General features: G+C 31.9%; 2 protein-coding genes across 3 annotated transcripts in view; both read left to right on the top strand.

Moving 5' to 3' along the window:
* Window positions 1-2,954: 2,954 nt before the first annotated feature.
* LOC106772067 overlaps window positions 2,955-19,834 on the top strand; it is a 20,518-nt gene continuing 3,638 nt past the window's right edge. The window contains exon 1 of the mRNA XM_014658223.2: window positions 2,955-3,203. Coding sequence (XP_014513709.1) covers window positions 3,111-3,203 — 93 coding nt within the window. The 5' untranslated portion in view covers window positions 2,955-3,110. The remainder of the gene's footprint in view (window positions 3,204-19,834) is intronic.
* LOC106772073 lies at window positions 6,011-7,342 on the top strand. Of its 2 annotated transcripts, none has more exons than XM_022782977.1 (2): window positions 6,011-6,583; window positions 6,671-7,342. In XM_022782977.1, the coding sequence occupies exons 1-2, from the start codon at window positions 6,162-6,164 to the stop codon at window positions 7,053-7,055; spliced, it is 807 nt and encodes a 268-aa protein (XP_022638698.1). In that variant the 5' UTR covers window positions 6,011-6,161; the 3' UTR covers window positions 7,056-7,342. The 2 variants fall into 2 exon arrangements, with proteins under 2 accessions (XP_022638698.1, XP_014513721.1); XM_014658235.2 differs by having other exon boundaries at window positions 6,674-7,342.

Below are 19,834 nucleotides of genomic sequence, written 5' to 3' on the forward strand. Positions count from 1 at the left end.
TTCAGTCTCTTCCAGTGTTACACGTTATCTCTTTTTTCATTCTCTGCATCACGTTCTGTCTCTCTCACACACTGCCACGCTATCCGCTAACAGTGAATAGAAGTGGAATTTGGAAACCAAGCATGTGCCCTCATTGCGGTAACAATAGGAGGGAGTATAGCAGAATGTTTGGGCAGTCTGATAGTGAAGACAATGACCATGGCAGGCCACAAAATGCAGTAACCATTGAAAATAGTGGAAGGTTCCGAGGGCATGGTTGTGGTGCTCGGGTAGGCCGAGATTTCTATGTTTTTAATTGAGAAAACCTTCTTGGTGTATATGTACTTTTACTTTTATGATTATGTTCATGTTACTCTCTCTCAAAGAAACGTTAACATAATATTTTTTTTGGGTGTGACTTTGGTGTCTTTTGGGACTTTTTTCATCGAAAAATTATGAGAATAGATATATTTTAAAAAGGTAAGAAGTTTAGGGAAGAAAGTAAGAAGTTGTTTCAGAAGAAGGATTACGAAGGCGCCATGTTCAAGTACGAGAAGACACTGAAGCTGCTTCTAAAGAACCACATAGATGTTGCACACCTTCATACCAACATAGCCACATATTACACGCAATTGGGTATCAAGGAATACCCTCGAGCCATTCACAAATGCAATTTCCCGTTGGAAGTGTCTCCAATACTATCATGAGGTAAAAAAAAACAAAAAAAAAAACTTTAAACTTTGATAAATTTTTAAAAACACAAAATAATGAAATTAAAAAATTATAACACCATTAAAAAAGAGTTAATTGAGAGAATGCAAAGACTAAAAAAAACTAAATATAATTTAATATATTACCAATCGTAAACAATATTACAACCTATTAATTTGGGTTGAATTCTACACTTTTTTTATTTAACGATTGGATTCTTATTTTTCACTTTTTTTTCCAATGTACATTTATTCTTTTTTACTTTGATCCACTATTTTTTTTTTCAAGATCAAGATAAATAGTTAATTGGATCGTAATTAACAAAAAAACAAACAAATAAATAAATAATTTTTACAAATCAAATATAGAATTACACAAATTAGAAAAGAATACAAAAAATATGAAAAATTAAAAATTCAATGAAATTAGATAAAATATTGGGTTTTTTTTAATAGGACAGAAAAATAAGATAAAAGAGGATATTCAAATTAAAATCTTGTTCTAGATACTAGATGATGTTATTATTTGATAAAAATCAGAATTATTATCCAAAAACTAAGATAATCTCCCTTAAAAATGCAAATGCATATATTATAATTCAAAAATGTCTACAATGTACTTAGTACCGTTATATAGACACAAATATTCAAAACACCTAAGTCTAAAGATATTGAGTCTAAAAATAATTCAAAAATTAAAAATAAAACTTAAACAAATTATTTGCAATTAAAAAAATTATAAATATTTTTAATTGTCTAAATTACTGTAAAATTATGCTCCAATTTATAATCTTGATGTCCTTTGTATTATTCCCCATATCTAATTCTCTTTCATATTTTCTAAGCCACTTTTCTTTTTCCTTTGATTCTTTAATCTTCCACTTGCTACACTCATTTAATTACAAGACCTAGCCTATGATTGATGATAAGCACATGTAAATTTAACTTTTATATCTAATGTGGGTGATGCACGAATATATTGAAAGAGAAAAATGGTTTGGAAAAATATGAAGAGAATTAGATGCTACTGAATTAATAAGCTGAGTGCTTCCTTATAGTGAGCGAAAATATGATTCTATAATCAGTGTATGAATATAGTTTTGGGATATGAACATCTCAACCTTGCTCCCACCTTTACTTGAGTTTTGTTGGAATTGGTCAACAAATAATTAGTTTTTGATGGAGAAGCCGTATTGTCTTTTAGAAAGAAACATTAAAGCTAATAAATTTTAAGCATTTCAAAATTATAGAAAACAAAAAGGTGAGAATTAGAAATAAAGCATGCATCTGTAAATGCAAAAGTTTTTTATGTATTCAAAATGAGAAAACAAAAGAGTGACAAAATAATATTTTATTTTTCTAGATTTATTTGGCTTCTGAGATGAGTGTTTTCTAAATACTATTTTGCAATTTTTCAAATAAATGTTCTGCAGTAACCTGAAGAGGTTTAGGGTTTATGTGTAGTTATTATGTATCTACTTTGTATAAATCTGATTATAAGAAAATGTGTGTTGTTTCCTAACAAGTTTCTCATTATATTTTTTGAATAATTGCATATTACCTTGTTCATCTAATCCATTCCAACGTTTTGTGATGTGCTGCATCTATTCTGCACACAGAAAGATGGTAGTCTTCCATTTCAATGCCATCTTCAACTTGGAACATATGCTACCATCAAAAGGGTTGAATTTTCACACACAGCTGAAGGGTCAAAGTGCAACCTCGCGTTAGGAAGACGTGTTACTAAAGACGGCAATCTCAACCTAGTATCGTTCTTACCCATGACAGCATAATATGTTCAGACAAAGAAAAGCAATCCCTGAACATACTCAAACCCGATATCCATTTTCTTTTCCTGTTCAACTCTAACATCGCGTGGACAAAGACAAAGAACGTTCATGCAAGGGATGGCGTTACGGACAGCATAAATTCAATTTTAAATTATAAAGAATAGTAATAGAAAGTGATTTTTAAACTAGAATTGAGTTGTGCTAAAAACTACCCTAAACTGGTTTTGAAACTATACTGTTAAAGAAAGAAACTAACACTGCGTTATAGAATTGAAAAGTAAATGGATCAAGAATCAAAGAAACAAGAAATGGAAGAATAAAAAACAGCATAAACACCAGACAAAGAAAAGTGGTTTTGGAAAAATGATAGAGAGAATTAGATGCTACTGAATTATTATAATAATAAGCTGAAGAACAACGCTTCCCTTAGTGAGAGTGAAAATATGATTCTATAATCAGTTTATTTATAGTTTTGGCATGTGAACATCCCAACCATGCTCACCACAGAACACAATATGTACCTAGTTTACTTGAGTTTTCCATTAGTTTTTTGAATAACTGCACGTTACCTTCTTCAACTGATCATTCCATCATTTTGTGGTGTGCTGCATCTATTCTACTCACAAAAAAGATGGGAAACAACAACGTTGCTTGTTTTCTCCGTCTAAGAGGGAGTCTTCCATTTCCATCCCATATTCAACTGGGAACAGATGCTACCATCAACATGAAGAAATCTATCTTTCCCTGTCTTGGAGCATTCATCGAAGAAAACGCAGAAGTTTTATACACCGTTGAAGGGTCAAAGTGCAAACTCTCGTTAGGAAGGAAGGTTTGGTCTGACGGCGATGTGGAGAATGTATCGTTACTTCTCCATGACAGCATAATACGTTCAAACGTGGAAGACCTATACCTGCCGATATGGAAATTGGAAACTGGTTTGCTTTACACGCCCGATGCGTTTACGTATCGCATCGAGTGGACGAAGACAAGGAAGAAGGTTGATGCAAGGGGTGGTGTTACGGACACCAAAGTTTACTTGTATGGCACTGCAAACAGGTGTGGTCTTCTTGTTTTTGAGTGCAAGAAAAACAATTATCATGAACGTGATGCAAAGGCAGTGACTATAGCACACTATTTTGTTAGCAGTAAAGGATCATTGGGTGTTAACAGATCAAATGAAACAACAGATATTGGATTTTCTGTTGTGGCAAAGGTTGGAATTTCTGATGATAAGTTTGATATAACAGTGGAGGGTCCTGATCCACACCCTGTTTCTGCATTATTATACATGTTCAATGAAGTTAATAGAAGTGGGATTTGGAAGCCAAGTATATGCCCTCATTGTCGTAACAATCGGAGGGAGTATAGCAGAATGTTTTCGCAGTCTGACAGTGAAGACGAAGTTGTTCCCTTCCCATCACGTCTTGGTAGCCAGCGAAATATAGCAACCATTGCCAACGATGGAAGGTTCACAGGGCATGCTAATGGTAGTTACATCAGATGCAGAAATTTCTATGGTTTTAGTTGAGTGAAGATATCCTAACTTTGTGTGTTTCTCTCTCAATATATAATTTGAATAATGTGTTAGTATTGTTGAATTTTAAGTTTGAATGTACTACAAATGTATCTCAAGTCTAAAGATGAAATGTGTTGTATTTTTTCTTATCGTTTCATTCAATTTAACTATTTTTTAAATTTAAATAAATAAAAATCATCTACTAAATAAATAAAATTCTACAAAATGAGTAAAAACTATCGATAATTATATTGTAAAAATTATTTATATTTATTTTTATAGTTATAATTTTATTATTGTTTTGTTATCACAAAATGACATGTGTTCACTGGTTAAGTTCTAAGTTACTGATAAATGAATATGAGAGTTTCTATTAGATTTGTGTAGTTGAGTTTTTCTTAGATTGTCTTCATCTCTCATATTTGTTCGCTTTTTGTTTTTAAAGGTAGAAAGAAGTTAGACACAAACTTATTATTTTTGCTTTCATATTTTCTCTATTATATTTTAAGAAAGAAAAAAGATAACTCTAATTTTACTTACTAGTAAAATATTAGTTTAATAATTAACAAATTTTAATCCTTAGATTTTAGTAAACATTGAGGAAATATGCATTCTTGTAAACAAATTTTATTCTTTCGGTTTTAGTGAGTAAAAGAAATATTAGTTTAAATTTTCAATTTCAAATATTTGATTATTGATGCTCCTAACCATCAAGATTTGAAGAATTTAATAACCATCCTTTGAATTATGTCATTCTTTGGCAATAACAAAAAAGTTAAGGACATTTTACTTTATGGCCAGTCTACTTCATCTTATTTTTTCCTTTTATCAAATGAGTAATGGTATGGTCATTTGATATATGCTAGAGGCAAAATAGTCATAGTGAACTTTTGTATTTGTAAAGAAAATAAAGATTAAAAGGTAAGGAGAGATACTCTCAAATATGTAAAAAAAATTGTGTCAAAATATTATTATTTTTATTAAATCCATAAGCTATGGTTATGTGAAAAATGTAGATACACGAAAAAACAACATTGATATGAGAAAAATACAACACAAAATACACAATTCCTAGGTTACAAGAAAAGGTTGTGACTTACGAGGGAACAATACCAATGTGAAAACTTCAGTATAACATGGAATGAAGATTGACATAAGAAACATAGTTTCTTCTCCCCTATGTTGTTTCTTGTAGCTATATTACTGAAACACATCATATACACACACAAAGACATTTAATCCATTTGGGTTGGATTCAACCACTTTCCATCTTGCTTGTTTTGGCTAAACATCTTATACAAAAATCATAATCTTTGACTGTTCTTAATGGGATAAAAATGATAAAATCTCATCAATGTAAGAGAAATGGACAAACATTGAATTCTTCGTTCAAATCTAAGACAGAAAATTAGGTGTCACCATTATAATCAGATTAGAAACTATATAGATTTAACTCATTAATATTCAAAGTAAAATATTATTTTAAGAGAGCTTTTATAAATACATTCATGATAACTGTAGTTAATATATATATAAAATATTGAATGTTGAAGAAATTTAAAGGAGCTCTGAAAGGACAATTCCTCCTGCTAAAAATATAATTTTCAAACATAAATATATTTGGTTGCAGAGTATATTTTATTCATTTAAAAATATTATAAACTCAATTTTAAATTATAAAAAAAATACTAAGAGAAAGTGGTTTTGAAAACTAGAATTGAGTTGTGCTAAAAACCACCTTTAAACTGGTTTTGAAACTATATATACTGTTAAAGAAAGTAACATTGCGTTATATATAGAATTGAAAAGTAGATGGATCAAGAATCAAAGAAACACGAAGTGGAAGAATAAAAACAGCATAAACACCAGAAAAAGAAGATTGGTTTGGAAAAAAATGCAGAGAATTAGATGCTATTGGATTATAATAATAAGCTAAAGAACAACGCTTCCCGCTTCCCTTAGTGAGAGTGAAAATATGATTCTATATAATCAGTTTATTTATAGTTTTGGCATGTGAACATCCAAACCATGCTCATCACAGAACACAAAATGTACCTAGTTTACTTGACTTTTCCATTAGTTTTGTGAATAACTGCACATTACCTTCTTTAACTCATCCATTCTATCTTTTTGTGGTGTGCTGCATCTATTCTACACACAGAAAAGATGGGAAACAACAACGTTGCTTGTTTTCTCCGTCTAAGAGGGAGTCTTCCATTTCCATCCACTCTTCAACTGGGAACATATGCTGCCATCAACATAAAGACATCTATCTCTAACAGGTATGGTGATGGATCATATGTCGAAAATACAGAAGTTTTATACACCGTTGAAGGGTCAAAGTGCAAACTCGTATTAGGAAGGACTGTTAGCGGTGACGGAAATGTCAACCCGCTATCGTTCGAATTCCATGACAGCATAATATCTTCAGACAAAAGAGACCCAGTCCTGCCGATAGGCAAAGCGGGAACTGGTTTGTTCTGCCTGTGGTTTACGTTTTCCATCCCCTGGACGAAGACAAGGAGAAACGTTGATGCATGGGGTGGTGTTACGGACACCAAAGTTTACTTATATGGCACTCCAAACAGGTGTGGTCTTCTTGTTTTTGAGTGCAAGAAAAACGATTATCATGAACCTAATGCTAAGGCACTGACTATAGCACACTATTTTGTTAGTAGTAACGGAACAGTGGCTGTTAACAAATCAAGTGAAACAACAGATATTGGATTTTCTGTTGTGACAAAGGTTGGAGTCTGTGATGGAAAGTTTGATATAACAGTGGAGGGTCCTGAACGACACCCTGTTTCTGCATTATTATACATGTTTAGTGAAGTGAGTAGAAGTGGGATTTGGAAGCCGAGCATGTGCCCTCATTGTTGTAACAATCGGAGGGAGCATAGCAGAATGTTTTCGCAGTCTGACAGTGAAGACGATGTTGTTCCCTTCCCACCACGTCTTGGTAGCCAGCAAAATATAGCAACCATTGCCAACGATGGAAGGTTCACAGGGCATGCTAGTGGTAGTTTCATCAGATGCAGAAATTTCTATGGTTTTAATTGAGTGAAGATCCTAACTTTGTGCGTTTCTCTCCCAATATATATGTTGAATAATGTGTTAGTCTTGTAGAATTTTAAGAATGTTTCAATGTACTACAAAATGTGTTGTATTTGGAGTTTCAACAATCATATGATTGCAGACAAAGAATGACAAATTGTAATCCGATCCTTTTTCATGTTGAAAATAGGTAATAAAAAGGAGCATTATTCTTCCACATATATCAATTCAATCATCTACCTATTATTCTCCCGCATATCAATTTATTAATGTAGCTAGTATCTAATTCTCTATCATATTTTCTATACCACTTTTCTTTTTTTAGTATATATCCCATCTGATTCTTTAATCTTCCACTTCCTATACTCATTTAAGTACAGCAGCCTAGCTTATGATAACCACATGTAAATTCGACTTTAACATCTAATGTTGGTGATGCACCCATGTAATGATTACTTTATGGTCAAAGTAAAATTCTAAATGTGAAATCTCGTATATAGAAATGGATAAATTTCAGTAACCTTAGGAAAATTAAAATTCATTTATAGAACTGGTTTGTGGCAATCTGGTGCGAATATATATTAGAAGTAAATTCATCATACCACAAACAAACAAGAATTGAAGTAATGTGTATAACTTACTCAAAGCCAAGTCAGTATGATAAAATGGAGTCTTCCCACTTCTATTAGGAGTCTGAGTAAATTTTTGAACACGTATTTATCCTAACCTCTGCATGCCACTGACCTCTGTGGGTCCAGCATAGTGCATGGGAGAAGGGAATATGGATACAACAGTTGTCTCTATACCAAGAACACCATCCTCGAGTACCTAAAGAAAGAACAAATAATTGATACAACTGAGTTTTTCAGTTGAATGTTGTAGAAATTTAAAGGAGTTCTGAAAGTACAACCCCTCATTTTAAAATATTATTTTGAAATAAGAATATATTTGGTTGCAGAGTATATTTTATTCATTTATAAAATATTATAAAATCAATTTAGATTCTAAAAAGTATTATAATTTAGAACAGAAAGTGAAAAATAGAATTGAGTTGTGCTAAAAACCACCCCTAAATGGTTTTTGAAACCATACTATTAAAGAAAGAAACTAACGCTCTGCATTATAAAATAGAAAAGTAGATGAATAAAGAATCAAGCAAGTAGTTTTAGAGAGAGAATAGTGGTTTGGAACAACTTGGAACAATATGACAGAATTAGATTCTACTGACTGATAATAATAAGCTGAAGAACAACGCTTCCTTTAGTGAGAGTGAGAATATTATTCTATAGTTTTGGCTTGTGAACATCCCAACCATGCTCACCACAGAACATAATATGTACCTAGTTTACTTCACTTTTCCATTATTTTTTTGAATAACTGCACATTACCTTCTTCGACTGATCCATTCCAACATTTTGTGGTGTGCTGCATCTATTCTACACACAAAAAATATGGGAAACAACAACGTTCCTGGTGTTCACCGTCTAAGAGGGAGTCTTCCATTTCCATCCACTCTTCAACTGGGAACATATGCTACCATCAACATAAAGACATCTATCTCTAACAGGCGTGATGATGGATCATATGCCGAAAACGCAGAAGTTTTATACACCGTTGAAGGGTCAAAGTGCAGAGTCCTGTTAAAAAGGACTGTTTGGAACGGCAATGTCATCCAGGTAGCGTTCATAGTCAAGGACATATGTTCAGCCAAAGAAACCCTAAGCCTTCCGATATTCAAAGACGGAACTGGTCTGCTTGACGTGCTCGATGTGGTTACGTGTTCCGGCGTGTGGACAAAGACAAGGAAGAACTTTGATGGATGGCGTGGTATTACGGATACCAAAGTTTACTTGTATGGCACTGCAAACAGGTGTGGTCTTCTTGTTTTGGAGTGCAAGAAAAACCATTATCCTGAACGTAATGCTAAGGCAGTGACTATAGCACACTATTTTGTTAGTGGTAAGGAATCAGTGGGTGTTAACAGCTCAAGTGAAACAACAGATATTGGATTTTCTGTTGTGGTAAAGGTTGGACTTCGTGATGGAAAGTTCGATATAACAGTGGAGGGTCCTGAACCACACCCTGTTTCTGCATTATTACACATGTTCCATGTGGTGAATAGAAGTGGGATTTGGAAGCCAAGCATGTGCCCTCATTGTCGTAACAATCAGAGGGAGGATAGCAGAATGTTTTCGCAGTCTGATAGTGAAGACGATGTTATTCCCTTCCCAGCACGACTTGGTAACCAACGAAATGCAGTGACCATTGCAAACGATGGAAGGTTCAGAGGACATGCTAATGGTAATTACATCAGATGCAGAAATTTGTATATGGTTATAATTGAGTGAAGATCCTAACTTTGTGTGTTTCTCTCTCAATATATATGTTGAATAATGTATTAGTCTTGTAGAATTTTAAGAAAGTTTGAATGTACTACAAAATGTATAAGCTCAAGCTAGAAAGAAAAAATTAGACAGAGAGATCACCTGAATTAATTCATTGCAATGTCCAACTCTTTATTCGAATGAGAAAAATATGGTTTTGGAGTATTAAATTGGAAAGTTTTGTTTACATCTTTGGATGTGACTCGCACAAACAAAATATGATGATGAAGCCACTGCATCTGCACAACAAGCAGCAGTGGAAAGAAATAAAATAACAGATTTTGGAGTTCTTGATTCAAAGAGGATTATCAGTAGCCAGACTTCCATGGATAATGAAAGCAAAAACAACCAAGGAAGCATAAGACACTCTTCGACAAGAGTTTGAAGGATATTCAGAGGTGAGAAAACAGTCAAACTTCATTCTCTCAAGAGAGATTTATTTAGGATGAAGAAATGAAAGAAAAGGAAATTTGCATGAATACTTTAACAAATTATCTGAATTGGTGAATCAAATGAAGTACAATGAAGACACAAGATGATAGAAGAATAACAGATAAAATTCTTATTAAGTTGACTGAAAATTTGACCCTATGGTGATTGTTATAGAAAAAACCAAGGATTTGTCACTCATGACTTATAGGGTTGATGAGGTCACTTAGATCATAGGAGCAAAGATTGTTGTCATATTGAAAAGTCAATCAAAATCATGTTCTCACATCAATGAATATTGGTGAGTCTTCTAAAGGTGGCAGATTTAACAGAGAAAGAGGAAGAAATGTGGCAGAGGAGGATACTACATACTGTGGTGAAAGAGGAATAATGAAGAATCAAACATTTGTAAGAAGAAATCATGAAGAAAATAGTTGTAGAAATAAAGGCAAGCCATAATGCTATATAATTGTCCAAGGTTTGGGCATATGAATTTAATAATGTAGCTAATATCTAATTCTCTCTGATATTTTCTAAACACTTTTCTTTAGTACGGAGTTCCGCAAGAAATTCATTCATTTCCACGGTACATTTAACTTTTAATTTTACTTTTTTATAACTTTTTTTAGTCATAATCATAAGTAAATATGTGAATTTTGATCAAGAAATCTTATAAGTTAATTAATTTCGATGGAGATATTTATTATAAATAAGACTTTTTCTTTTTAAAGGTCTACGGTATATTATTTAAAGGGTTATTATTTTTATAAAAACATTCAAAATATTTTATGATAAAATATCTTGTTTAGATAAAAAAAAAAAAAACTAAAATTATAAATTTTTATAATATCTTGTTTATGATAAAATATCTTGTTTAGATAAAAATTATAAATTTGAGGTTATTTTTATTTTTATTTTTAACATTAGACTTGATATATTTTTTTTAATTGAGGTTGACAAAATTTTTTACAAAAAAATATTATTGGTTATTTTTGTTGACGATGCTAATTATTTTTCTTTTCCAATATAGATTAAGATTATTTTTATCTCGAGTTAATTAAAGTTTCCTTAGTCAATTTTAATTATTTTCAATTAATTAGTATAATTTGAGGTTTCTTTCCAACCTATATATCAATTATTTCTAACTAATATTAATCGATAATTTCAACTACATTAATAAGTTTATTTTAATCGTTATCAAACATAATTATTTATGTATGTCAATAATATTATTAATTTTATATACATATAAATCAAAATTTTATGATGAATCGTTAGAGATGGATATAAGTTTTGCCAATTTTAATCGGAACTTTTTGTCACCAACATCTAGAACCATTTTGGATGTTAGGAAAAGAATTTTGGTATATCTTAATCAATTCTTTTATTATAAGATAATATAATATGTATTTATTGTTGTCTTTTAATAAAAAACTATGCTAAATATAATTATAAGTATCCAATTTGCATCGATTCTAAAATTGTGAATACTAGTATGTTAACCATTCTTTAATCTTTCACTTGCTACACTCATTTAAGTACAAGACCTAGCCTATGATGATAACCACTTGTAAATTTGACTTTTATATCTAATGTGGGTATGCACGAATATATTGAATGTATTATTTTATTAGAGTAAAAGTATGAATGTGAAATCTCATATAATAGAATCAAAAAGTAGATGAATCAAGAATCAAGCAAGTGGAAGAATAAAAAAAAAGCATAAATACCAGAAAAAGAAAAGTAGATTCGAAATATATTATAGAGAATTAGATGCTAATGAATTATAATAATAAGCTGAAGAACAACGCTTCCCTTAGTGAGAGTGAAAATATGATGATTCTATAATCAGTTTGGGATATGAACATCTCAACCATGCTCACCACACAACACAAAATGTACCTAGTTTACTTGACTTTTCCATTAGTTTTTTGAATAACTGCCCATTACCTTCTTCAACTGATCCTTTCCAACATTTCGTGGTGTGCTGCATCTATTCTACACACAAAAAGATGGGTAACAACAACGTTCCTGGTTTTCACCGTCTAAGAGGGAGTCTTCCATTTCCCTCCACTCTTCAACTGGGAACAGATGCTACCATCAACATGAATTCATCTATCTCTCACAGGTTTGAGGATGAAACTTATGGCGGATATGCCGAAGATGCAAACGTTTTATACACCGTTGAAGGGTCAAAGTGCTCACTCGGGTTAAGAAGGATTGTTTGCAATGACGGCAATGTCAAAACGATATCGTTCACACTCTTTGACAGCATAATAGGCCAAAAACCATTATGGCTGCCGATAACCAAAAGTGAAACTGGTTTGCTTTGCGTGCACGATGGGTTTACGCTTTTCATCGCGTGGAAAACAAGGAAGAACGTTGATGCATGGGGTGGTGTTACGGACACCAAAGTTTACTTGTATGGCACTGCAAACAGGTGTGGTCTTCTTGTTTTGGAGTGCAAGAAAAACGATTCTCATGAACGTGAAGCTAAGGCAGTGACTATAGCACACTACTTTGTTAGTAGTAACGGATCAGTGGCTGTTAACAGATCAAGTGAAACAACAGATATTGGATTTTCTGTTGTGACAAAGGTTGGAATTTCTGATGGAAAGTTTGATATAACAATGGAGGGTCCTGAACCGCACCCTGTTTTTGCATTATTACACATGTTCGATGAAGTGAATAGAAGTGGGATTTGGAAGCCAAGCATGTGTCCTCATTGTTGTAACATTCAGAGGGAGCATAGCAGAATGTTTTCGCAGTCTGATAGTGAAGGCGATGTTGTTCCCTTCCCACCACGTCTTGGTAGCCAACGAAATGCCGCAACCATTGCCAACGATGGAAGGTTCAGAGGACATGCTAATGGTAGTTACATCAGATGCAGAAATTTCTATGGTTCTAATTGAGTGAAGATCCTAACTCTGTGTTTTTCTCTCTCTATATATGTGTGTTGAATAATGTATCAGTCTTGTAGAATTTTAAGAAAGTTTGAATGTACTACAAAATATATAATTCAAGCTAGAAAGAAAATAATAGAAAATACTTCAACATCTTCAGCAAAATTAATTCCTTGCAATGTCCATGTTTCTTTAGTTGAATGAAAAAATTATGGTTTTCTGGATTATTAAAATGGAAAGTTTTGTTTACATCTTTGGATGTGGCTCGCACAAACAAAATGTGATGATCAAGCTACTGCATCTGCACAACATGCAGCAGTGAAAAAGAAATAAAATAACAGATTTTGGAGTTCTTGATTCAATGAGGATTCTCAGTAACCAGGCTTCCATGGATAATGAAAGCAAAAACAACCAAGGAATAAGACACTCTCGGACAAGAGTTTGAAGGATATTCATAGGTGAGAAAACAGTCAAACTTCATTCTCTCAAGAGAGATTTTTTGAGGATGAAAAAATGAAAGAAAAGGAAGTTTGCATGAATATTTCAACAAATTATCTGAACTGTTGAATCAAATGAAGTCCCGTGAAGATATAAGATGATAGAAGAACAATAGATAAAATTCTTATTTAGTTTGACCGAAAATTTGAGCCTATGGTGATTGTTAAAGAAAAAACCAAGGACTTGTCACTCATGACTTAGGGTTGATGAGGTGTCTTAGATCACAGGAGCAAAGATTGTAGTCATATTGAAAAGTCAATTCAAATCATGTTCCAAAACTCACATCAACGAATAATTGGTTGAATAAAAAAGGGTCCACTCTATAAGAAGAACTTTATTTATAGATTATAATGGATAAGTTCGTCTGAGCTCATTAATTATTAATTGTTGTTTTGAATACCACACAATTCTTCCTTAATGATTTCAGATTTCAAGGAAATCAAACCAGATGAAAGTTATATTTCCAACATAAATAAGATCCACTGTGTTAGATATTTTATACCACATTGTATTCAGAAATTTTCTTTTATTTTTGTGGTTGTATTATTTGGAGTATGAAACATGAGGCATGCACACGCATGAAAGCTAAAATGCTAACAAAAGATATAAAAACATCTTGTAATAATATAAAGTCCAAGCACTACAGAAACCCACTGTCATATGGCACTAGCAAGATCAAATCAATATCATCTCTATTATTCTTTATTCTTCCACTTGTTTGATTCTTTTTTATCAAGTGGAGTGGAATGTTTCCTTTGAATTTGTTTGAATCAAAGAAAGAAAATAAGAAAAATATGAAATTAATGGACGAGTGTGTATTTATGTCTTTATGTTAGATTTAATATCAAAATTTTAATTAAATTTTTGTTTTTAAAATATTAATTTAAATTGTCATAATTGAATTTATTAAGTTTGTGAAATAAAATGTCTTAAAAAGGGTTAAGTTTTAATCGGAGTTGACTCAAGTGAGCTTTGACTGTGGTTGTCGTGATTTTTTTACTGTCATTACCGTCTTGATCAACTTTCGGTCAAGACCAACTTGAGAGGGTTTAGGTCGTGGCCATCGACTTTTTACTGGAGTCAACATGAATGAATTTCGATCAAGATCAACACGGGCAAATTTTAGGGTGGATTGATTTCACCGAGTTTTGGGCAAAGTCATCCTAGTCAAATTCGTTCAGGGTCGACTTAGGCAAATTCAACCGCATTTTGATCAAGGCAGATCTCGATCGAGTTTCGATAATGGCCATTTCAACCAAATTTCAATTGGGACTTACTCAATCGAGTTTTGATCGTGGATATCCCAACCAAATTCAGTTAAATTTTGGTCCAAACCTATCTCAACATTTTTTAAAACCTAACCCGTCTCAACATTTTTTAAGACCTAACCTATCTCAACCTTTTGCCTAACTTTGTTCGTCTCACCTTTAGACTCGACTTGACCAATCTCGACTTTCAATCTTACACGACTTGTCTCAACCTCCGTTTCAATCTAACTTATCTTAACATTTTATCTCAACTCGATTTGTCTTAACATTAGGCTTTACCCATATCGAACTTGGATTATAAAGTCCAAACACTACAGAAAACCAACATCAATTGTTCATATTGATCATTTAACAACTATTGCTTAATAGTGTGACACACACATCGAATTAACAAGATCAAGATCAAAATCTTCATTTTTTTTCTTTCACAAGATCCATATCATCCCTATTATTCTTTATTCTTCCACTTGATTCTTTCACTTTGGTTGTTTGATTCTTCTGTCTGGTGAAAAATATTTTCTTTGTATATATTTGAATTTACTGAAAGAAAATGAGGTAAAATCAAAATAAAATTGATGCAGTACTACAGTCACTTTTGCCATGATATAATTTATGATGGAAACAATAAAGAGAAATGAACATATATATAATTCAATAGCATTAGCTAACTTCAAACATGAACAATTATAAAAATAAATTTGAGAAACCATAATTTACAAGAACGGATAATATTAGGAAGAAATAAATAAATTAAAATTGTCTTTATATTATAAAACAGTAACAATTAGATGCAAGTGTATTATATAAATGCACATAATATTGTCTTACTGGGTTTGATTTTATTTTCACACTTTGAGTAGTAGAATCTACATGTTATACATCACCGTCAATTTTTTTTCTTAAAAAAAAGGAATTAGAAGCTTCTTTATGAAAAAAGTAAAAAAAAAGAAAAAAGAAGTTTCGAAGGAGACTTGTAAATTTTAAATTGATGTAATTAATAATCATGTTGGCGGTGAGTGATTTATGTTGAATTTATGATAGAAAAACATTTCGATATAGTTTTGTAGGTTTTATTTTAAAAAAAATTAATCATTGATTATATTTTACTTCTTTTCTGTTAAAATATATTAATTTAAGATGAAATATTGAAATAGTTGTAGATGATATTCAGAGTTATAACAGATATATTTGAATTAATATATTGCCAGTTTATTAATAATCACGATTTCTAATGTAATAAACATGTCTTAAATTAAACTTTCTATGTAAACTTTACATAAATATAAAACTTGTGACATGGTCCGATCTTTAGCAATTGCATATGTTATCTACTAAATTTAAGTCATTAATATTCAAAATAAAATATTATTTTGATAGAACTTATAAATACATTAATGTGATAACTGTAGTTAATATATAATAATAAAATATTGAATGTTGTAAAAATTTAATAGAGCTCTCAAAGAACAACTCTTCATGCTAAAAATATAATTTTCAAACATAAATATATTTTGTTGCAGAGTATAATTTATTGATTTAAAAATATTATAAATTCAATTTTAAATTATAAAAAATACTACCGAGAAAGTAATTTTAAAACTAGAATTGAGTTGTGCTGAAAAGCACTTCTAAACTGGTTTTGAAACTATATATACTGTTAAAGAAAGAAACTAACACTGCGTTGTATAATCGAAAAGTAGATGGATCAAGAACCAAAGAAACAAGAAGTGAAAACAGCATAAACACCAGACAAAGAAAAGTGGTTTGGAAAAATATTACAGCGAATTAGATTCTAATAAGCTGAAGAACAACGCTTCCTTTTAGCGAGAGTGAAAATATGATTCTATAATGAGTTTATTTATAGTTTTGGCATGTTAACATCCCAACCATGCTCACCACAGAACCCAATATGTATATAGTTTACTTGAGTTTTCCATTAGTTTTTTGAATAACTGCACATTACCTTCTTCAACTCATCCATTCCAACATTTTGAGGTGTGCTTCATCTATTCTACACACAAAAAAGATGGGAAACAACAACGTTTCTTGTTTTCTCCGTCTAAGAGGGAGTCTTCCATTTCCTTCTCATCTTCAACTGGGAACGGATGCTACCATAAACATGAAGACATTTACCTCTAACTTTTTTTATGATACAGCATATTCCGAAAACGCAGAAGTTTTATACACCGTTGAAGGGTCAGAGTGCAAACTCACGTTACGAAGAAACGTTTGCTATGACTATGTCAGCATGGTATCGTTCATACTCAATGACAGCATAATATGTTCAGACAATAAAAATCTATGCCTTTCGATGGTCAAAGCGGAAACTGGCATGTCCAATGGGTTTATGTCTCCCATCGCGTGGACGAAGACAAGGAAGAACGTTGATGGATGGGGTGGTGTTACGGACACCAAAGTTTACTTGTATGGCACTCCAAACAGGTGTGGTCTTCTTGTTTTTGAGTGCAAGAAAAACAATTATCATGAACGTGATGCTAAGGCAGTGACTATAGCACACTATTTTGTTAGTAGTAAAGGATCATTGGGTGTTAACAGATCAAGTGAAACACCAGATATTGGATTTTCTGTTGTGGCAAAGGTTGGACTTTGTGATGGAAAATTCGATATAACTGTGGAGGGTCCTGAACGACACCCTGTTTTTGCATTATTACACATGTTCGATGAAGTTAATAGAAGTGGGATTTGGAAGCCAAGCATGTGCCCTCATTGTCGTAACATTCGGAGGGAGTATAGCAGAATGTTTTCGCAGTCTGATAGTGAAGACAGCAATGGCAGGCGACAAAATACAGTAACCATTGACAATGGTGGAAGGTTCCGAGGGCATGGTTGTGGTGCTCGGGTAGGGCGAGATTTCATTGTTATTAATTGAGAGAAGACCCTTCTTGGTGTATGCATATATCTGTACTTTTACTTTTATGATTATGTTAATGTTACCTATATATGACAGAGAATTAGATGCTACTGAATTAATAAGCTGAAGAACAACGCTTCCTTATAGTGAGCCATATAATCAGTTTATTCATAGTTTCCATTATAATCAGATGATAGAAATATATAGATTTAAGGTGATTAGAGTATACTATACTAAAAAGTAAAAGGAGGGAATGATTAACATTCATCATATCATACTACCATTGAGAAGATGAAAGTGAAAACTTTTATCTTGGCTCTTTTTAAAGGTTAGGTTGACATTACTGTGATCACCAGAAGATAGACAACGTCTGTCCAGTTCCTCCATGATGGAAAATGACATAACATGTATACAATATTTTGTGGAGTGGAACAAAATTCATTTCAGTGATCTGAAGTTTCCCAAAGAAACTAGCTAGTTTCTGTCTCTCCTATATCATAGATTTTGAGAAAATAAATAAATAAAAGGAATAAACACTCATGCCCTCTCTATTTGGGGAGTTCATAGCTTTCACACAGTTGACTTTTGACACTTCAAAAGAGTGGCAAACATTATCTTATGGAAAAAGTTTTTTTTATTATATTTAACTGTTTATTTGACAACTTTTATAAAGGTAAAATGATCTTAATGAAAATTAACTTTTAAATTTCTGAATAAAAAGTTAAAATAATATTAAATGAGTATAAAAAAAAATTCTGATATCAAAATATAATTTAATGTTGTAGAAATTTAAAAAAAAAATTATGTAATGTTATATAAATGAATGCTAAAGTCTTTTTTTTATAGTTCTATTGCAACACGTAGAAAACTTGTATGGATTTCTCTCAAGGTTTAATACATGCTAAAGTCATACTTTTTTATAGTTGTTTTGTTCTAATGATTTTCACTAACTATTTACCATTGAAAAAAAAAATGGGACTTTGGTTGCAGTTCATGCTAGAACCGCGGCCATATCCCAACCTTATTACCTCGGTTGAATCAAGGGAATAACCCCCCTCCCCCTCCCTCCTTATATTTTTTTCTCTTCTTTACTACTTCGGTTGTCGAAGAACCGAGACAGTAACCTTAGGATATTACCTCGGTTGAAACCGCGGCCAAAAGTCTCCAACTTTTTGATTTTGTCAGTATATGTATTGGTTCGAAAACTGAAGCATATTATCAAAAACAACCGTTGTCGTTTCTTTTCGCTGCACTAGTGAGTTATAAACTTGTAATTTTTCATAGTTAAATTGATATATAATTGCTTTTTACTACTGATTAGTGTTAATGAACATTGCATCTGTGAATTATGATTACGGTTAATGCCCATGTATTTGTGAACTGTGATTGAGTAATATATGAATGTTGATGCGGCTGCCTTGCTCTCTTTACTCACATTTTCCCCTATCATTCAATTGTACAATGTTTTAATATCTTTCATGGTGAAAAAACTGTAGAAATTTCCATGACTTATTCCATTCCATCTGATTTTAAATCATTTTGTGTCTTTATCTTATAGTTGGCTGATACAAAGGATGTAATGAAAAGATCATATAGCAATAACTTGGGTGAGCGGCAAGAATTGACACTCAAAATGATGAGGAAGTGTGATTAGGCTTGCTACAGAGCTTTTTATAAATACATTCATGTGATAACTGTAGTTAATATATAATAATAAAATATTGAATGTTGTAGAAATTTAAAGGAGCTCTGCAAGGATAACTCCTCATGCCAAAAATATAATTTTCAAACATAAATATATTTGATTGCAGAGTATATTTTATTCATTTAAGTATATAATAAATTAAATTTTAAATTATAAAAAATACTACGAGAAAGTAATTTTAAAACTAGAATTGCGTTGTGCTAAAAAGCACCCCTAAACTGGTTTTGAAAGTATACTGTTAAAGAAAGAAATTAACACTGCATTATAGAATTGAAAAGTAGATGAAGAATCAAAGAAACAAGAAGTGGAAGAATAAAAAACAGCATAAACACCAGACAAAGAAAAGTGGTTTGGAAAAATATTACAGAGAATTAGGTACTACTGAATTATAATAATAAGCTGAAGAACAATGCTGTTGGAACAATTTTCCAATAACTTAGGGAAACAAGATGAACAACAATGTAGACTTGATATAATCTTCTAGGCGTGAGTACACACTTTCCTAAAAGCAATATTTCGTCCCTTATAAGAGTGGAGGGGATCACGAAATCCACTTTTGAGATACAAAGAAGAACAACAACGATGATACTCACTCTTAGTATTACCGTTTAAACAAGAATATGATTCTCAAGAATTGATTTGTGTGTTAAGAGAATGACTGAATACATTCCAGTAGAGCACAGGATCCCTTTATATAGATGTTGATCAGGCATCAATCCAAGAGAT

This window comes from Vigna radiata, chromosome 1, assembly GCF_000741045.1.
Source record: "Vigna radiata var. radiata cultivar VC1973A chromosome 1, Vradiata_ver6, whole genome shotgun sequence".
Taxonomy (NCBI): domain Eukaryota; kingdom Viridiplantae; phylum Streptophyta; class Magnoliopsida; order Fabales; family Fabaceae; genus Vigna; species Vigna radiata.

Excerpts from the sequence above, each read along its gene's own strand:
- LOC106772073 (XM_022782977.1), top strand. The coding sequence starts at position 6,162 with ATGGGAAACAACAACGTTGCTTGTTTTCTCCGTCTAAGAGGGAGTCTT. Across the intron at positions 6,584-6,670 it reads TTATATGGCACTCCAAACAG|TAGTAACGGAACAGTGGCTG; the intron begins GTGTGGTCTTCT and ends CTATTTTGTTAG.